Raw genomic sequence first — 16,782 nt, forward strand, 5'->3', positions numbered from 1 at the left:
AATTAGCCTTTTCTGTATAATAACAGACTGTATAATGACAACTGGACAACACGCTCTTGTCATTACCTTGTCATTTTTCACAGAAATGACCAGAAGAGTAATTATGGACAGAGATGTTATTGTGATTAACATTTAATAACACCATTATTTATGATTTTACTACAGCTAAAGAAGGCTTTTTTATAGATTAGGCATACTCTATGTTTGGTTAAGCGCTGCTGAACACATAAACTTGCAAAACAAAAATGGAGCAGATAAAACCAGAATCCAAGCTGAAATCTATGAGATATTAAAAATGGGTTTTTGTTAACAATACTATTTCTCTTTGTATGGGATGTGTGTTCACAGCAGTGAGCTTCTTCAAAGCTTCAGAGTTTTTTTTCTTCTTCATAAATCATGAAGGACAGGTCTGCCACATGGGAAGCAGTGCTTCCATGTATGCCATTCAGATTTCAAGAAACTGCAGTTCATCTTCTTTTCTGTATTTGCCTCTACCATAACAAAAATATGTTCCCAAAACTGTTTTCTATATTTCATCTTCATCTATTCTATAATTTACAAAGTATTTGATATCAAATTTCTCATTCTTGAATAAGTCAGGTAGAACGTTTACCTCCTTACAACAAACCAGCACAGCTAATAAACCATCGTACTCCTCAGTGTCTCATGCAACACGTGTGATATTGTATTTACTTTTCATTAGACCTCACCAGAGGCCACAGAACATGGCCACTGCTGCCACGACTTCCTTATCATCAGCACCATTTTTGTCCGCGAAAGAGAGCTCGCGCTGAAGTGTTCTAAATGGGGCTCATCTGCGGTTTGACCGGCAATCTTTCATGAGGAAATACATCATATATCTGGCTCAAACACCAGAGGACCCACTGTAATTATCTAAAGCCAGACTTTACTTGTCATTTAGATTTACATCAAAATGAAATTTCGTGCAATGGCTCAGAGCACAGCAGGAATACTGACAGAAACAATATATGCAAAAATTGAATAAATATATATATAAAAACTTAAAAATTTAAGATAAATATATTGCACAGTTTAATTACATGGTAATATTTCATGGCAATACGGCACAGAGGTCCTTAGTAGCAAGTAGGGCAATCCTGTGTAGGTGTGTATGGGTGAGGAGGGTCGAAATATTATAATGCGTATAATGCGTTAAGCAGTCTTAAGGCATGTTAAGGCTGTTCTGCTCTGTAGGCTGCAGAACCTCCTTCCAGAGGCCAGCAGCGAGAACAGTCCATGGTGGGGGTGGGAGGGGTCTGAGGTGATGTTTTGAGCCCCCGTCAGACAGCGTTTCTTTGCAATGTTCTGGATGGGAGGAAGTGAAGTCCTGATGATTTTCTCTGCTGTCCTCACTACCCTCTGTAGGGACTTCCAGTCGGAGGCGCTACAGGCCCCTGACCAGACAGAAATGCAGCTGGTCTATAGTACCTCTGTAGAAAGTGGTGAGAATGGGAGCGGGTAGGTGTACTCTCCTCATCCGGCACAGAAAGTGCATACGCTGCTGGGCCCTCTTTACAAGGGTTCCAGTGTGATTAAGGGTTCCACGTACATATTTACAGACAACCCTTATTTAGATATTCTAAAATATCGCTGTTCCATGGTGAAGGACTGTGCAGTCTTTCATTGGCATGATCCCTGATGTCCCCATGGAACTCCGCTGTGAAGTCCACAGCCATGTTTATGGTCTAAAGTTCAATCCAAGGAATGTGTTGAACCAGACGGTGTGGGATTTCCAGATTAAAGACAGACTGCTCCAAGAGGATAAACAAAGAACCAGCCAGTAAAACTTCTGAGACAGACCTTTCAATGCCGTGTATGCAGACGTTAGAGTATTTTTTTTGTGTAATATTTGTGTCAACATTTAACTTAATTACTGATTTTTTTTCTTTTTTATTTGAAACATGAAACAACACAAAATATATTTGCTACAAGGATGTGTATTTTCAACGCATGTATGGTTAGACATATTACACACTGAACTTTCTCTTCACCAGCAGTTTCACACCAAAACAAGCGGAGTGTAAATAAATATATATATATTAAAAAGTGACAAAAACAACATGTCATATTCATTTTATGTTGCATTTTGTTTAGAAGTCACTTGTTGGTGTTTGGAGGGCCTCATGAGAGTGTTAAGAGCCCGCTGTTAACATTTGGAATTCAGAACAAAGACTATTTAGACATGAGAAGTACTGCTCTGTAAATTGTGTTCCTTCACCAAGATAAAGCGATGTGCAGTGGAAAGTGTTTATATTGCAGATATCTGAAGCAACAACGGAGAAAAAGAAGGAAGGAAACGCGGGCAAAAATGGGGAAGGAGAGAATCTACCCAAGCCACAGTCCTTTTCACAGCTCCACACGCACTCCTGGTACAGATCGAGGTAATATCAAGACTTTAAATCTCGAATATGTATGATTTCAAAATAAGCAATATTTAATGCTTATAGTGTTTTTCATGATGCTGTTTTATCTTTGCATTAGATGAAGTTGCTGTTCGTACTGGTGACACTGCCGGCGTTTGCTGCAGGTCTTCAAGGTAAACCTTTAATGAACATTTTTCACTTAAACAGAACAAAACAATTCAGCATTGGAAAAAAAAATAAAAATGGTTGCTTCAAGATAATTAAATGGAATGAGTTGTCTTTGTGAATCAACACTTGTAGTGGAAATGGGTTTTTCTGTGCGTTTAATCCGGCATCTGCAGATGGGCTCATGGCACAGACAAAGCATCAAGCATTGAGAGCGGCTAATGAGCAAAGAGTACACAGTGTAGATCTGGTTTATTCTCCTTATCTACTGGAGGTCACACTGTTCACTCCTTTCAGCTGTCCGTCTGGTTCCCAGGCACAGGCCCTGAAAGAACACAGCAATACTGCAGAACATGTGACGTATACCTCAGTAGACTTCTAGGTTAAAGCATCATTTAAACCATGTCTATTGATTGTGTGAAAGACTTGTGTTACATATATACTTATACAATACAATAATATCATGAGTCTCTTGTTACAAAGCTAATGTGCAGATCTGCTCATGTAATGGAAAGTAAAATTCATTTAAAGCTTGGCTGTGATTTTGGTCGTATTACAACTCAATATGAATTTGGTGATTGAATAATTCACACGTGGTGCTTATTCTACTTGCAACCAAGAATTAATGCCACAATGCTCGTGTAATAAATACAGATAAAAAGATACTGAACAAAGAAACAATTTAACCATCTGTGAATCAAAAGGCACCAAAAAGAATTTCTCTCTTTGTGCAAGAATTACAATTTGCATCATAGCAAGTGTTTCCTTCCTCATACTGCAGCTTTGACCGGTGATCGCATGAGGAGAAGTGCTTACACATGGTTTTTGGAGTTCCTGATTTCCTGTGATGACTTTTGTCAAAGATGCACAATAAATTCTTTATGTGGGAAGGCAGTTATCACAATTTATGTGTATTACTAATAAAAATATGCTAAAAACCTCATTAAAACGAAAGGATGTTTCTCCTTCTCTTTCAGATCTGTCAGGTAAAATGTTCACCTTCCCATTGCAAACCAACAAAGCTCACGTGAGGCTGAACACATCGAGGCAAGATTTCGGCGCAGTAACAGTCTGTCACAGGTATCGGTGGATGCGTAAAATACGTTAAAGACACCACAGTATCTCGAACTGTGAGATATACCCTTCATGATGTGTTTGTTGTGCCAACAGATCCTTTACAGACCTCAAGAGAGACCACATCCTGTTCTCTTTGGCCACACCCTCTAGTGCCAATGACTTCTTGATATTCTGGGATGAAACGAACAAGGAGATCGAGCCCCACATCCGGAATAACAAGATAGAACTTAGAGGACGAGACTACAAGCCAAACATGTGGCACTCTGTTTGTACCACATGGGACTCAGAGTCTGGAATTGTGCAGCTGTGGTTTGATGGACAACCTTCTGTCAGGAAATTTATCAGCTCTGGCACCAACATCCGAGGGCCCACCATAATTATTTTAGGACAGGTACAGTTTTATCGATATCACCTTTCAAATTCTACACAATAGAGGTTTAATTTACTGTGTTTCTAACCACATTCCCTACAGGAGCAGGATTCCCATGGTGGGGGCTTTGACCTTAAGCAGTCCTTCGTTGGAATGATGACTGATGTCCACATGTGGGACTACATCCTCTCCTCCTGTGAGATCATGAACTACATGGATGAATGGAACTTCACTCCAGGGAATGTGTTGAACTGGAAGGCGTTGGATTTCCAGATTATAGACAAAGTTCTGGTAGAAAATAAAATGATGTCATGTTCTAAGGTTTTTAAAGCTCAGTGTCAAAAACCAATGTGAAGGAGAAGAGCAAATGTACAAGAAGAAGGAGCAACTGAGTTAATAAGATTGAGTTAATTCTGACCATTCACCATCTTTTTCATTAGAGAGCCAGCATGCAGAATAATACAAGCTAGGTTTGCAGAGTCATGAAACAGAATATTATGAATTAGCTGATGTCTTGTTGCTGAATTTTTCATTAATAAGATAAAAAAAAAAAATCAATCATACCCTTTAATCATTGCCATAAATGCAGATCTTTAAAGATGTTATTCTTGGTGATGTATGCCTTTGGTAATAATGTAATTTCAAAATAAAAGAAGACAAGAATAAGCAAATCCCAGGATTACAGCATGTGATTTACTGACAGAGACTGTTGACTGTGTGACTGTGGTCCGTAACATTCTTTCCTGATTGTGAAAGCTAAACTGTCCCTCTACATCTCTGCCAACACATTTACTATACCCCACTGATTTGGTTTTGTCCAAAGCACATTTTTTTATGATTCAGTCTTACTGCCTGGACTCTTTTCTAACACTTAAGACGTGTTTCGTGTTTAGGTATCAATTCAGCGTCGGTTGGCCATGTGAATTAAATGCATGTTAAATCTTCTGGGACTTTTCACCATTGTAGCTAAGATGATGGCGCAGAAACGTTTCCTTGCAAGGTGTGCTTAGGATCTCTTTTAACCCAAACCATGATCATTTTCCAAACCTAACAAGTAGCTTACTTCCTAAAACATGAACCTACTGTAATTATAACATGAAAGTAAATAACTCAACTATTTGAAAAAATAATGGTCCGACTTGGAACATGAAGCACTTCTTAAAACAATAGTGACATAATCTAAGGGTGTCCTGTGGCGTCTGACAACAGAATGGTGTTAGTGGGGGCCTTTGGGTCCTATGGGTTGAGGGGAGGTGCCTCTGTGGATCATCCCACAGATACTTGATCAGTTTGGGATCTGGTGAATTTGGAGGCCAGGTCAACACCTTGCGCTGTTCTTCATGTTTTCTGAGTTGTTCCTAAACCATTTTTTTGTGTGTTCCTGTGTCAGGCTGCATCTTGCTGGGGATGGCTGCTGCCATCAAGGAGGGTCATTGCTATGGGGTGGGGGTAAATGGTCTGGTCTAGGTAGGTGCTACATGTCTAAGTGACATCCACACGAATGCCAGGTCCAAAAGTTTCCCAGCAGAACATTATATTGTCACAAGATGGTCAGTGTTATTTATTTCTCCTGTCAGTGCTGATTGGTGTATAAAGCAATTCACTTGTCGTCCATTTCTAACAGTTGGTAGCTAGTCGATCTTCTGGCCTCTGGTTCCCTAATTAACACTCTTGGATATTTCCCACCCCACATGTTTCCAAAGGAGACAAGCAGAACATACAATTATTACTCGTGTGTGGACGAAGCTAGCTCTTCTCGCCATCACCTCTCTCTATTTGAAAAGTCAGCATCGTGCAGCTCCATCTGCATCCACCTGACTCTTTGAGCCCTCTATCAATCTGGTGAATTTAATGAAAGGAATCATCAAGTACCTTGAAGTGAATATTTTGGGAACTCTGTGTTTGCATCATATGTCAGTCAATCAGTCGGTCACGTTGGTCCTCACCTCAAAGCAGAGATTAGTTCAACTTAGTTCCAGACCACTTTGCTTCACCCAGGGGTTTTTGCACTTATCATCGTTACAACTGGCTGAATATCATGAACATCTCTGCAAACAATCCTCCTGTATATATTGTTTTGGGAGTTACTGGCAAACAGCCTGGTTTGTCATTTATATATGAGCACATGTTGGTTGAACGGGGGATATGTAGCTGTTTTCTAACATATTAGCCATACCAGCGTTGTGGTGCAATATTATCAGGCATGTGGATCCATCAGATCCTTTTGGATGTCAGCCCCCACAGGCCAAAACTACTTAATTCAGCTTTAACCTTGTTTTAGCATTTACTACATTTATACCACAAAATCTTTTGACCTGCTTTTTTTTTTAGACACTCTCATAGACAATACAGCCAATTCTTTCAATAGAGCGGTATTGCTTTGTAGTTACACCCCCACACATGAATAGGACTATACTTAGAATATTGGTTTAAGGTTAGATTAGGTTACTCCCTGTTTCATCACTTTTCCAAGAGCTTTGATAATAAATCCAACGCACTCCCACACGGACTTATGTCCTTCTTTGACTGACACCACCTGTCTCTCCCATGGATCCACACTTCATAATGAGAGCGATTACATTGCCTTACCTGCATGAAAAAAATAAGAGGGTCAAATCAATATAATCACTTGGACAATTTATCCTTTATGTTTACCAGTCATTCACCTATTAGGACTCTTCCTTCCTCTCCAGCTGTATGCTTAGCAACAAATGGTAAGTCCCGATAAGTAAACAAGTCCAAGGGGCAAACGCAAGGACACGCCAATTCTCCGATAACAAATGGACACACACACGTGGACTTTGGTTTGTTGAGGAAGGCGTCTCTAAGACTAGATTTAACAAAGACGTGTCTCTCGTGCATGTTAGCAGAATCATGTCAATTTCCTCTTTGAAGCTCTAGCAGTATGGAGCCTTTTGAAAATGTGATGCTCACAAGAAGACACTTCCCCGCAGAGAACCCGCGTTTTTATTTTTTGTTTTTACATCATCACTTAAATTACTCTTCCTTGGATTTCGGAGAGGTCTGAGTGCGTGCCTCCGGTGCTCTGCCAAATTACAACCCCTCTGCAGAATCTGACCCCTGTTCATTATTTGTCCTTGCAAAACATAGCAACTGTGGACTGTGAGTTTGCATTCTCTGCAATGTTTGCGGGCAAATGACTTTGTCCTGTGCTCACAGACAGCAGGTTCAACCTATATATTTTTTTATAAACCAAGGAGGGGATTTCAGACCTATTCTTATTTGGCGTGAGACAGAATGACAAAATCGTGAAAATTGGCAAACCTGTAATAATGCATCTGCCCCCCGTGTGTATGCGAACTGTGTTTTGTGTTACACTAGGTGCCTTTAACATTACTTTTGAGCATGTATGAGGTTTGTATGATTAAACTGTGGTGCATTAGGCAAGTAATAGCCCATGTTAGTTAAACATATACATCTCACAACCTATTGGTCTTGGAGAGGGCGAGACCCGCCAGATTTTCTCTGTGCCCACCCACACTGTGATTTCTGCCTACGCTACTGAGTCACACAGTAAGAAACTCCTCATGCACTGCTGCAAACAACAACCCAACACAGCATTCAAGGTAGGCCATGACAAATACTGCAAACTGGAAGAAATTAGGAAATCCAAACATCTTTTTGAACATTTTCAAATGTGTTGTACTGTACTGCTTAAATGACAGCAAATTACCTTGTTACCTAATGGTGTTACACGTACTATATTTGATATGTATGTTGTGTGATTGTCTTTGTGTTAGATGCTGCTGTTGCTTCTGGTGATGCTGACATCGTGCGCTGCCGTTCCTCAAAGTAAAAATCTAAATGTTTTGCATTTGTATATGCAGAAAGAATACTACAGTGTAATACAATCAACATGCATTCAAGTGTATGGATACTGAGATTTAAATTTGTTTTACTTTGACGCTTGTTATCATAATGGCTGCTCTTTCAGATTCTTGTATTCTCTGCTTTGTTCAATAAAGAACAAAAGATTTATTGTAAAAAAAAACACAAGTTTGGCAACTATTGAGCAACTATCGGTCAAATAATAAATAATCTCACAATCAGGGTAAATAAAGTCCATGGTGTGAAGGCGCGGGTAAAGTCCTGAACACGCTGGAGATGATGAAACTATGTCAAACAACTAAACACAGTGAGCTGTGTGGAGTTTCCAGATCTAGTTCTTTTTCTGTGAGAATTGGTGACTCTCCTGTGTGGAGCATGATGGGGCAGACACTAGATATGGATAGGAGAACGATTCAAAATTTATTAGAATGGCTTATGTCGGGGTTGTTTATTTGACTTATGTTTTGGGCAACTGAATGACATTTTGTCTTTTATTTTTAGATCTGGCGAATAAAATGTTTACTTTCCCACAAGAAACCAACACAGCTCATGTGAGGCTAACTACACAGACACAAAATCTGGGTGCTGTAACTGTCTGTTTCAGGTAGAGTTGAACGTGCAAAATGAATGAAGACAGCCTGCTGTATCGCTAAAGATTAAGCGCATCATGCACAGAAATGTCTTTGTAACGCATACAGGTCCTTTACAGACCTCAGAAGAGAACACGCATTCTTCTCTTTGGCGACACCCTCTGCTTCCAACGACATCCTGATCATCAAGAAGCCTCAGAGTGATTTGTTTGAACTACTGTTCAGACACAAGGGTTCAGGATTTTCAGGGCAAGACTACAAGCTGAACACGTGGCAGTCTATTTGTTCCACGTGGGATTCTACGTCTGGACTGGGACAGCTGTGGCTAGATGGAATGCCCTCGAGTAGGAAATTCATCAGCTCTGGGACCGACATCAATGGACCCAGTATAATTGTTTTAGGACAGGTACAGTATTCAAGCGACACACAGCGCTACATCATGTTTGATGAGATCAGTACTAGCCTTTTAGCTTATGACAAAGAAACTAGCTTGGCTCCATCTGCAGGTCTCCCGCTATCTGACATATAACCAAACAGCACATCTAAATCTCACTTTATGTCTGTCTCTGTCTCTTGTCTCTGTTTTGTTTCCTCTTTCATCTCTGAATGAATCTTAAAAATATTCCAAATTTACTGTAGACTGTATAATTTCTTGCATGTCCACATATCAAGATGGCGCTGACTCAATTGTCTACAACTTTCCAGGATCAGGATTCCCATGGTGGGAGGTTTGATGCTAAGCAGTCTTTTGTTGGAATGATGTCTGATGTGCACATGTGGGACTACATCCTTTCCCCCTGTGAGATCATGAACTACGTGGACGATCAAAACTTGAGTCCAGGGAATGTGCTGGACTGGAATGCTCTGGACTTCCAGATTATAGGACGAGTGCTGATAGAAGACAAATAGAAGCTGTGCATCTAAACTTCTGAAATAAGACTTTCTATGTCTTGGATGTTTAAACTTGTGAAACAGTCACAAAAAATCATTTTTGCATTCTTGAGTTGTTCTTGGCACAGAGCAAGACTTCGAAAGTAATATATTTGAATAGACAGTAACTTTTGTGCCTGCACAGTGTCACTGAAAGTGTTTACTTTAACTAAAACCGTCTTTTCAAAGATATAACACGAAATTGAACAAAATGAAATAAAATAATCGACCCACACTGGACTCGAACACCAATCTTTTGAGGGACACTCTTATGATTACTAAAGCCACCACCACGATTCTAACCCCGTGTATTTCATCTCTAAAAAGCTTTGAATATTGTCACAAAAAAATAACTTTTATTTCCATATATACAAATCTAATGATGAAAGTTCACTTTTTATTAATCCCTCATAGGGGAAAAACACTCACACAGAAATACTGCACATCACCAAACATCACACGATACCAAACACCAGTAAAACCAGAAGTGTACTGTACATGTGCTAGGACACATTTTGTACATGCTCATGTGTAACGGGCAGGGAATGTATGTATTATAATTGACTTTCCATTGGCATTGTTTCCGTGGTGCAAGCACGCACTTTTAACAGATCCAATTTCGTGTTGCAGTCTGAAGAGGCTGTGGTCATTTCACAAATGTTAGTGGCATCAACTATAATATCAGTGTGCTGCAATGTACGGGAAGTAGGTTTGAACCCCAGTAACTGAAAAGCAAAAATTATGATTATTTTTTTAAACTCTACTTTACTTACGAATATTTCTCACTGAAACAACTGTGCCAATATGAAACACTGAAGTTAGATGGGATTGATGCTGTAAGTGATCTGTAGTGGAAATTTACTTTACTGTTCACTCCTCCCTAGCCCTTCTGCTAGGCCACCCCTTACAGAGATAACATGTACAAGGGTAATCTAAATGTCAATGGCAACTCAACTTACTTATCACCTATGGAGTATTTCAAACAAGTGACGTGACAGGTCTACACTTTTAACACAGAAAAACACATTCCAAATCATGTGTATATGCAGGGTGTAAGGTACTGTGTGATACAGAATTTACAGAAAATACAGATCTTACCAAAGACTGTGTTTCTTTTACAAGCCTTAAACGTTTAGTGTGATTTGTTCTTAAGCTCATGTCTCTGTCCCGTCGTGTCTTCTCTCTGGGACTGTGCTGTATGTGTTTGTATTCCATATTTCTGTCATGTGCTGGTTGAGTCATTTGTGCCGTCTGTGATGACCCCTGGTGTCATCTTTGTGAGTAACCCCTGTTTCTCTCTCCTGCAGGTAGATGATTGTGTGATCTGGAGCACCTGTGGCGCCCAGTGTGCCCAGGTTACAAAAAGTTCTACCTGTCTAATCAGTCTCTCTCTGCTCTTCTTCCCAGGCACTTCACATCTCATATGTTTATTCTTAACTTGGCACATTCATTTGATTTAATACAGTGAATTAATAAAGTATTGTTTAAAGGGGAATTACCATTTTTTACAACCTGGACCACTCATATAACTTTGGTGTCATTTGGAGTCGTTCAGACGATATTTAGATCCAGCGGAGCGTCGCGTATATCCATATAGTGGGAGTGACTGGGGCACCGAAGCGCAGCCTCTAAATAATGCATTATCTGCCGCGAAACTTGTTCATTTCACCAATATTCTGTGTCCGTTGTGTCCGGAGTTACCTGTTATCTATTCGTGGACGTGCAGAGGTTTGTTGTTCTTTGGCCAGCTGTTCCTCTCTTTGCCTCCGCATCCTTCGTTCAATGAGCTTCTCATCCGTATACTCTGGCTCAAAACGGTAAGGACATCCATCATAAACAAAGCTGTCGTCCACAACCTCAGAACTGGAAAAATATTCAGCCATGTTGCAAAAAAACTAGCCGACTGTCGCGGGTGCGCACGGCACGTAGAGATGACATCATCCACGTCAGAGGTTAGTAGGTCAATCTACAGACCCCGGATGATGATAACAGGTAACTCTGGACACGTCTATGTAAACAATAATGTAAACCACATAACATACTCTTTTAACTTGGATGAGTAACTTTAGTGTGAGTATTCACATATCAACACACACATTCATCTACTCTCACCCAACTCGTGCTACACTTCATCCTTAACTTGGTACCCATTGTAATTTAAATACAGTCACTCCCATAAAATTAAATGAAAATAAAAGCCACACAGAAACGATAGAAAATATCGTCAGACCGCCATTATCTATTGTTGTTCTCTACGAGAAAGTGAAACTTCCTCATAGCAGGCTGTTAGCTGTCTGAGGAACGTCAGCCTGATGCGTATCACTTGCGGGGATACTCCTCCTTGTGGTGTAGAGTTAGAGACGTACCTTCTGCTACAATCCATAGAAAACACATTAAATCTCTCTTTTTTTTTTTCATACAAAAAACACATTAAATACAATCACTCAAAAAATTTGTGACCATACATATTTGTAGATGTCACACACTCCCCAACAAAAAATACAATTGCTCCTGACATTTTCCTTCTTTTTCCCTTTAACTCATTTACTAAATATCACTCATCACAGTCAAGAACTTAAAGTACTGCTCTTTAACAACCTATTAGGAAGTCTAGATAGGCGTGTTATAAAATCCTGGTATGGCATTATATGGCAGTGACAGGTACGGTACTGGAATACAGTGTGCTATTGGAACAGTGTATGGTGTCGGGGGGTATGGCTGCATACCCCAAAGTGTCATGTGTGGTGCCTCATAAACTTCTGCACTACTGACTGATGGTTGTGCCTGGAGCGAAGGCTGACCTAGAGTGTTGTAAGTGAAAAGTGCTGCAGGTCATCTATCTCTAGTCGATCTTCTGAGAGTCTGCTCATCTGATTGAGGGGCCAGGCCGGGTCCAGCACCAGTCTCCTGTGGGACAGGCTGCACGGTTTCACTTTCACTCCCCGTACCAGGTGCCTGAATGACCCCGGACTCTGCATCACTCACATTTTCCTCCTCTTCAGCACCACTGATAGGTTTGATGTTTTGTTCACCGCACTGCTCTTGTTCGGTTTCTCTTTCTACTCTCACTGATTGTTTTCCAGAACCGACTGTCCGACCTGTTTGAGCAGGAACTGAATTCCTCTGGGAAACACAGGTTGGTTCACAGGTAGGTATGTCACTCTTTCTGTTTCCAGTAAGTGGAATCATCATCATCAGAACTTGTTTTACTGCCCTGTCTGTAGTTCTTGTCCTCGTTCAGCAGGTTTTTTACTGTTTTTCCAGCTTAATGATGTTTTCAGTTTCTCTTTTGTTACAGGCAGATCGACAGGTAAGTCATTGACGAGGTGTAATAAGTTACGATGCAAGACTTGTGACTTGTTCCTGTCCATCTCTGAGACCACCTTGTAGACTGGACCGTCTCTGACTTTTTCTGTCACAACATACACAGCATTTTCCCAAAATGCCCTCAATTTACCAGGACCACCTCTTTCACTCAGATTTCATACTAGCATCCGGTCTCCAGGTCATAGCACCACCCCTTTGTCATGTCAGTTCTTGCTGTTCTCTGAAGCTATCTGGTATGCCTCTGTCATATGCTCCGCCCACTTCTCAACATAGCTCCTTGCTGTCTGAGGCTCCTGGTCCGTGGTCAACCTGAACAACAGGTCTATGGGCAAACGTGGGTGTCAGCCAAAAAGCAAAAAGAAAGGCGAATACCCATTAGCTTCATGGCGTAAGCTATTGTATGCATGAACAATCTGGGGAAGGTACTCCTTTTCCTTCTCTCCCAGGGTCCACAGCACTTGCAATACAGTGCAGTTAAACCGCTTGGCCGGGTTACCCAGGGGGTGATGAGGGGTTGTGAATGAATGTCCCACAGCGCTCATTTGTTGCAGTGTTCGAAAAAGCAAATTTTCAAATCTGCGCCCCTGATCATGGTGGAGCATTGGGGGATAGCCGAATCTGGGAATATAGTCTGTCCTCTGGGCCTTTTGGAGTTCAGCAGGGTCAGCAAGGAGTTCTCTGCTGCTTAACCATGCGTCAGTGACCGTCTCCCTAGGCAGCTCTTCTGTACACTCTGAAACAAAGTGTCACACCAAGGTGAATTTGTTTTCGTTAAGTTTCGCCTCGTCTCAACGCACATCCTAGCCTGAGATTACCAAGCCACAGCTAAGTTTGTTTTTTCAAGATTCCTTATCTAGTTTTTGCCTCCTAGGGAGTGATTTTTTGTTCGAAAGTTTTTTTTTTTGGAAATTAATAAAGGCTGTTTTTTTGGGGGGGGGGGTTTTTGTAACTGCCTTCTGCGACTGAGTCCTCATTTGTGCCCAGGCGTGTCAGTACACACTAGCCAGTATGGACCCAGCAGAGGCAGATTCCATGACGGCTCTTCGAGCACAGGAAGCCTGTATTTCTCGACAGGAGGAATTTCAGACAGCCATGGCTACTCAATTGGGTCTTCTCTCATCTAGAGTACAGGATCTGCTTGACCATTTCGCCAAAAAGACCGTTCCACCCACAGCACCTGAACCACCCACAGCACCTGAACCTTTGGCAGCAGCTGCTGTTCCTGCCCAGACTGTGCCTTTTGTTGGTGCTTGCATTAAATTAGCCTCTCCTGAGTGTTACTCAGGAGAGTTGGGACTATGTAAACCTTTTTTGATAGACTGTTCAATTCATTTTGAACATTCACCTCACGCCTTCCCCACAGACCGATCAAAAATCGCATTTATAATTTCCCACCTATCAGGTAGAGCTCGAGCTTGGGCCAGGGCTGAATGGCCTCGTAACTCGCCACTATGCAGATCCCTTTCAGAATTCACAGACACACTACAGCAAGTATTCGACCCGGTTTCTACCGACTGAGAATAGGCTAGGGAGCTAAACGGGCTGAGGCAGGGCCACAACTCAGTTTGTGACTACGCCATCCGCTTCCGCACCTTGGCCGCGGAGAGCGGGTGGAATTCCACGGCTCTTTACGATGTCTTCCTCAAGGGGCTGGCTACACCTATCCAATGGTCTTTAGTACCTTTAAAACTGCCTCCTGATTTAGACTCCCTCATCGCTCTCGCCATCCGCACCGACAACAGAATCCGCAAACTCAATTTACACAGCAGCAGTGAAACCACAATGAAACTCCAGTTTTCCTGAATAGAGCCTATAGTTCTTTTCATCTGGTGTGAGGGTTCTCGAGCCGTTTTCAATTACACAGAGTTTACCTCCCTGGCTCTGGTAAAGGATGGCTCCCAGCTCTTTACTGGAAGCATCAGTGTGGAGCATGAATGGCAGCTCCAAATCTGGACAGGCGAGATAAGGGGGGTTAGCCAGAGACTGCTCTTGGTTCCTCTTTGGCTGCGAGACTTCATAGATGGGATTTGCCAGTCTGGAGAAATGAGCGATAGTAGCTCAAAAAACCAACAATCCTCCTCACATCTCCAACAGTAGCAGATTTTTCCTTCTTCAAGGCATACACTGCCTCCAATTCCTTAGGATCAATGCGCACATCCTTGGCCGAGACCAAATGACCTACGTATCTGACCTCTCATCTGAAAAGGTCTCATTTCTTGGACCTGAGTTTGATCTCATGACTCTGTAAGGCTCTCAGAACCTTTCTTAGCCTTTCCACAAGTATGGGATGCAACACTCATCTCGCAGGGGGGAAAGCATCTCTTCCATGCTGCATTGAAATGCAGCGGGTGCATTTGTCAACCTGAAGGGGATGCGTACCCACACGTAAAGACCCCAGGGGGTAATGAACGCGGTCAGGTGGCGTGACCCCTTGGCTATGAACCCCTGGTGGTAGGCCTTCCCTTGATCTAGAATGGAAAACCAACTGTACCCACCAATATCATAATCAATACATAATCTGAGTGTTCTGTCTTTCCTACGCACACACATGACAGGTGTTGAGTGAGGGGATTTAGATTTCACAATCCACCCTTTTGCCAATAGGTCCTCAATATACTCCTTTACCTCCCTATAAAGGGGCTTTGGGATGGAGGCATATGATTTCTGAATGGGAGTGTTGTCGCTGAGTGTAATGAACATTTCCAAGCTTGTTATGCACCCCATATCATTGTCGTCTCGCGTGAATGCCCCTGACTCCTCTCGTACCATCTCCTTCACAATCTCCTGCTGGTCCTCACTTAGGTGGCTAATGTCAACTGGTGGGTCCCATTTTTCCACAACACTACCCCTCTCACTACTCCCGGCCTGCTGAGTTTCAAGGGACTCTTCACCATCAGCTACCTGAGTAACACTTGGTGTAGCTGGGTTTACCTCATCAGTCTGCACTATTTTAACTACTGACTCAGTGCTCCCTAGCACAGTTCTACTGTACAGAGTTACATCATGTTTTGTATGGTTGCCGATGGGGACTTCCATATAAGGGGCTTTTTCATGGTGAATCTCTATTAGGCTGTCACCCACATCCAGCTGTTGAAACTGAGGGTTGTTTCCACTAGGTTCAAAGAGCACAAGTGACTTTGATGTGTTGAATGTGGATGGTGCTTTACCCTTAACAAGCTTAACCTGACCAGCTGAAATAACCACATCATATAGTTTTTATATATATTGTTAAGAATTCCATTGTACAGGGAAACATGTTTCTACACTGTGCAGATGACAATAAACTCTTTGAATCTTGAATAATTTTGCCCTGTACAGTTTTAACTTTTGTCCCCAAGAAGTTTCACCCCCATTCACACCATAGGACTGGAGTCTTTGACTAATAATGGGTCGTTAGAGGACCAACAACAACAGGGAGATATCTAGCTGTTAACAGACACTAATCATGTAAGTATTTAGCCGTTAACAGACACTCCTTGTGTAATTATCTAGCCATTAACAGACATTAGTCAAGCAGGTTTCTAATGGGTTACAGTCACAGATGTTCCTGTTTAAACCCAAACTCTGCACCAGTCCTTTAGAACTGAAGAAGCTGCTTTGATGAGTGACAAATGTCTTCAAGAAACTCTTCAAGTCCAATTGCCTTTATTTAATCTTTCTGGATAAATTTTGCCAAACGGCAACCTTGTATTATGTTTAAGCTTTGTTGCTAATAAACAGGATACTCTGTAATATTATTCTGATAGAGGGAATTACTGTGAGGCAACCATCAAACATCTTGTATGATTGAGACCATATGCAATGCTGTTTGTTTTTTTCCATTACTGTAGTTGCCAGAGTAAAACTGAAGATTAAGTTGATATTCTTGCAAGCATTTTAGTGAACTGTTAGAGGCAGTTAAAGGCAGAACCGGCTGACCAAATGTGTATCTGTGTTCTTGCCCACAATTTGAGCTGTTTATTCATGCTCATATACAGTCCATAAACAGGATTTCATGGCTTGACACACATAATCTCATTTCAATCTCTCAAGGTTGTCTATGTGCGTAAAATTAAACATGAGTGGTAATGATGAATGCAAGCTGGCTTGT

The 16,782-nt window shown here is 41.6% G+C and overlaps 2 protein-coding genes across 2 annotated transcripts; both read left to right on the forward strand.

Moving 5' to 3' along the window:
* The first annotated feature begins 2,356 nt into the window (after positions 1-2,356).
* Positions 2,357-4,706, forward strand: LOC311496618 (serum amyloid P-component-like). Its single transcript, XM_084556512.1, has 5 exons — positions 2,357-2,402; positions 2,503-2,557; positions 3,527-3,629; positions 3,720-4,017; positions 4,099-4,706. Exons 2-5 carry the CDS (start codon positions 2,503-2,505, stop codon positions 4,348-4,350), a joined length of 708 nt encoding a protein of 235 aa, XP_084412638.1. The 5' UTR covers positions 2,357-2,402; the 3' UTR covers positions 4,351-4,706.
* A 2,838-nt stretch (positions 4,707-7,544) lies between these two features.
* LOC311497554 (C-reactive protein-like) lies at positions 7,545-9,456 on the forward strand (the record flags this gene model as incomplete). Its single annotated transcript, XM_084557868.1, has 5 exons — positions 7,545-7,583; positions 7,758-7,809; positions 8,347-8,449; positions 8,544-8,841; positions 9,141-9,456. 5 exons carry the CDS (start codon positions 7,545-7,547, stop codon positions 9,342-9,344), a joined length of 696 nt encoding a protein of 231 aa, XP_084413994.1. The 3' UTR covers positions 9,345-9,456.
* Between the last annotated feature and the right edge of the window lie 7,326 nt (positions 9,457-16,782).

Source organism: Chelon labrosus (genome assembly GCF_963514085.1).
Source record: "Chelon labrosus genome assembly, chromosome: 12".
Taxonomy (NCBI): Eukaryota; Metazoa; Chordata; class Actinopteri; order Mugiliformes; family Mugilidae; genus Chelon; species Chelon labrosus.

Coding starts and splice junctions, on each gene's coding strand:
- LOC311496618 (XM_084556512.1), top strand. CDS start 2,503: ATGAAGTTGCTGTTCGTACTGGTGACACTGCCGGCGTTTGCTGCAGGT. Junction 3,630..3,719: donor GCAGTAACAGTCTGTCACAG/GTATCGGTGGAT, acceptor TTGTGCCAACAG/ATCCTTTACAGACCTCAAGA. Junction 4,018..4,098: donor CCATAATTATTTTAGGACAG/GTACAGTTTTAT, acceptor CATTCCCTACAG/GAGCAGGATTCCCATGGTGG.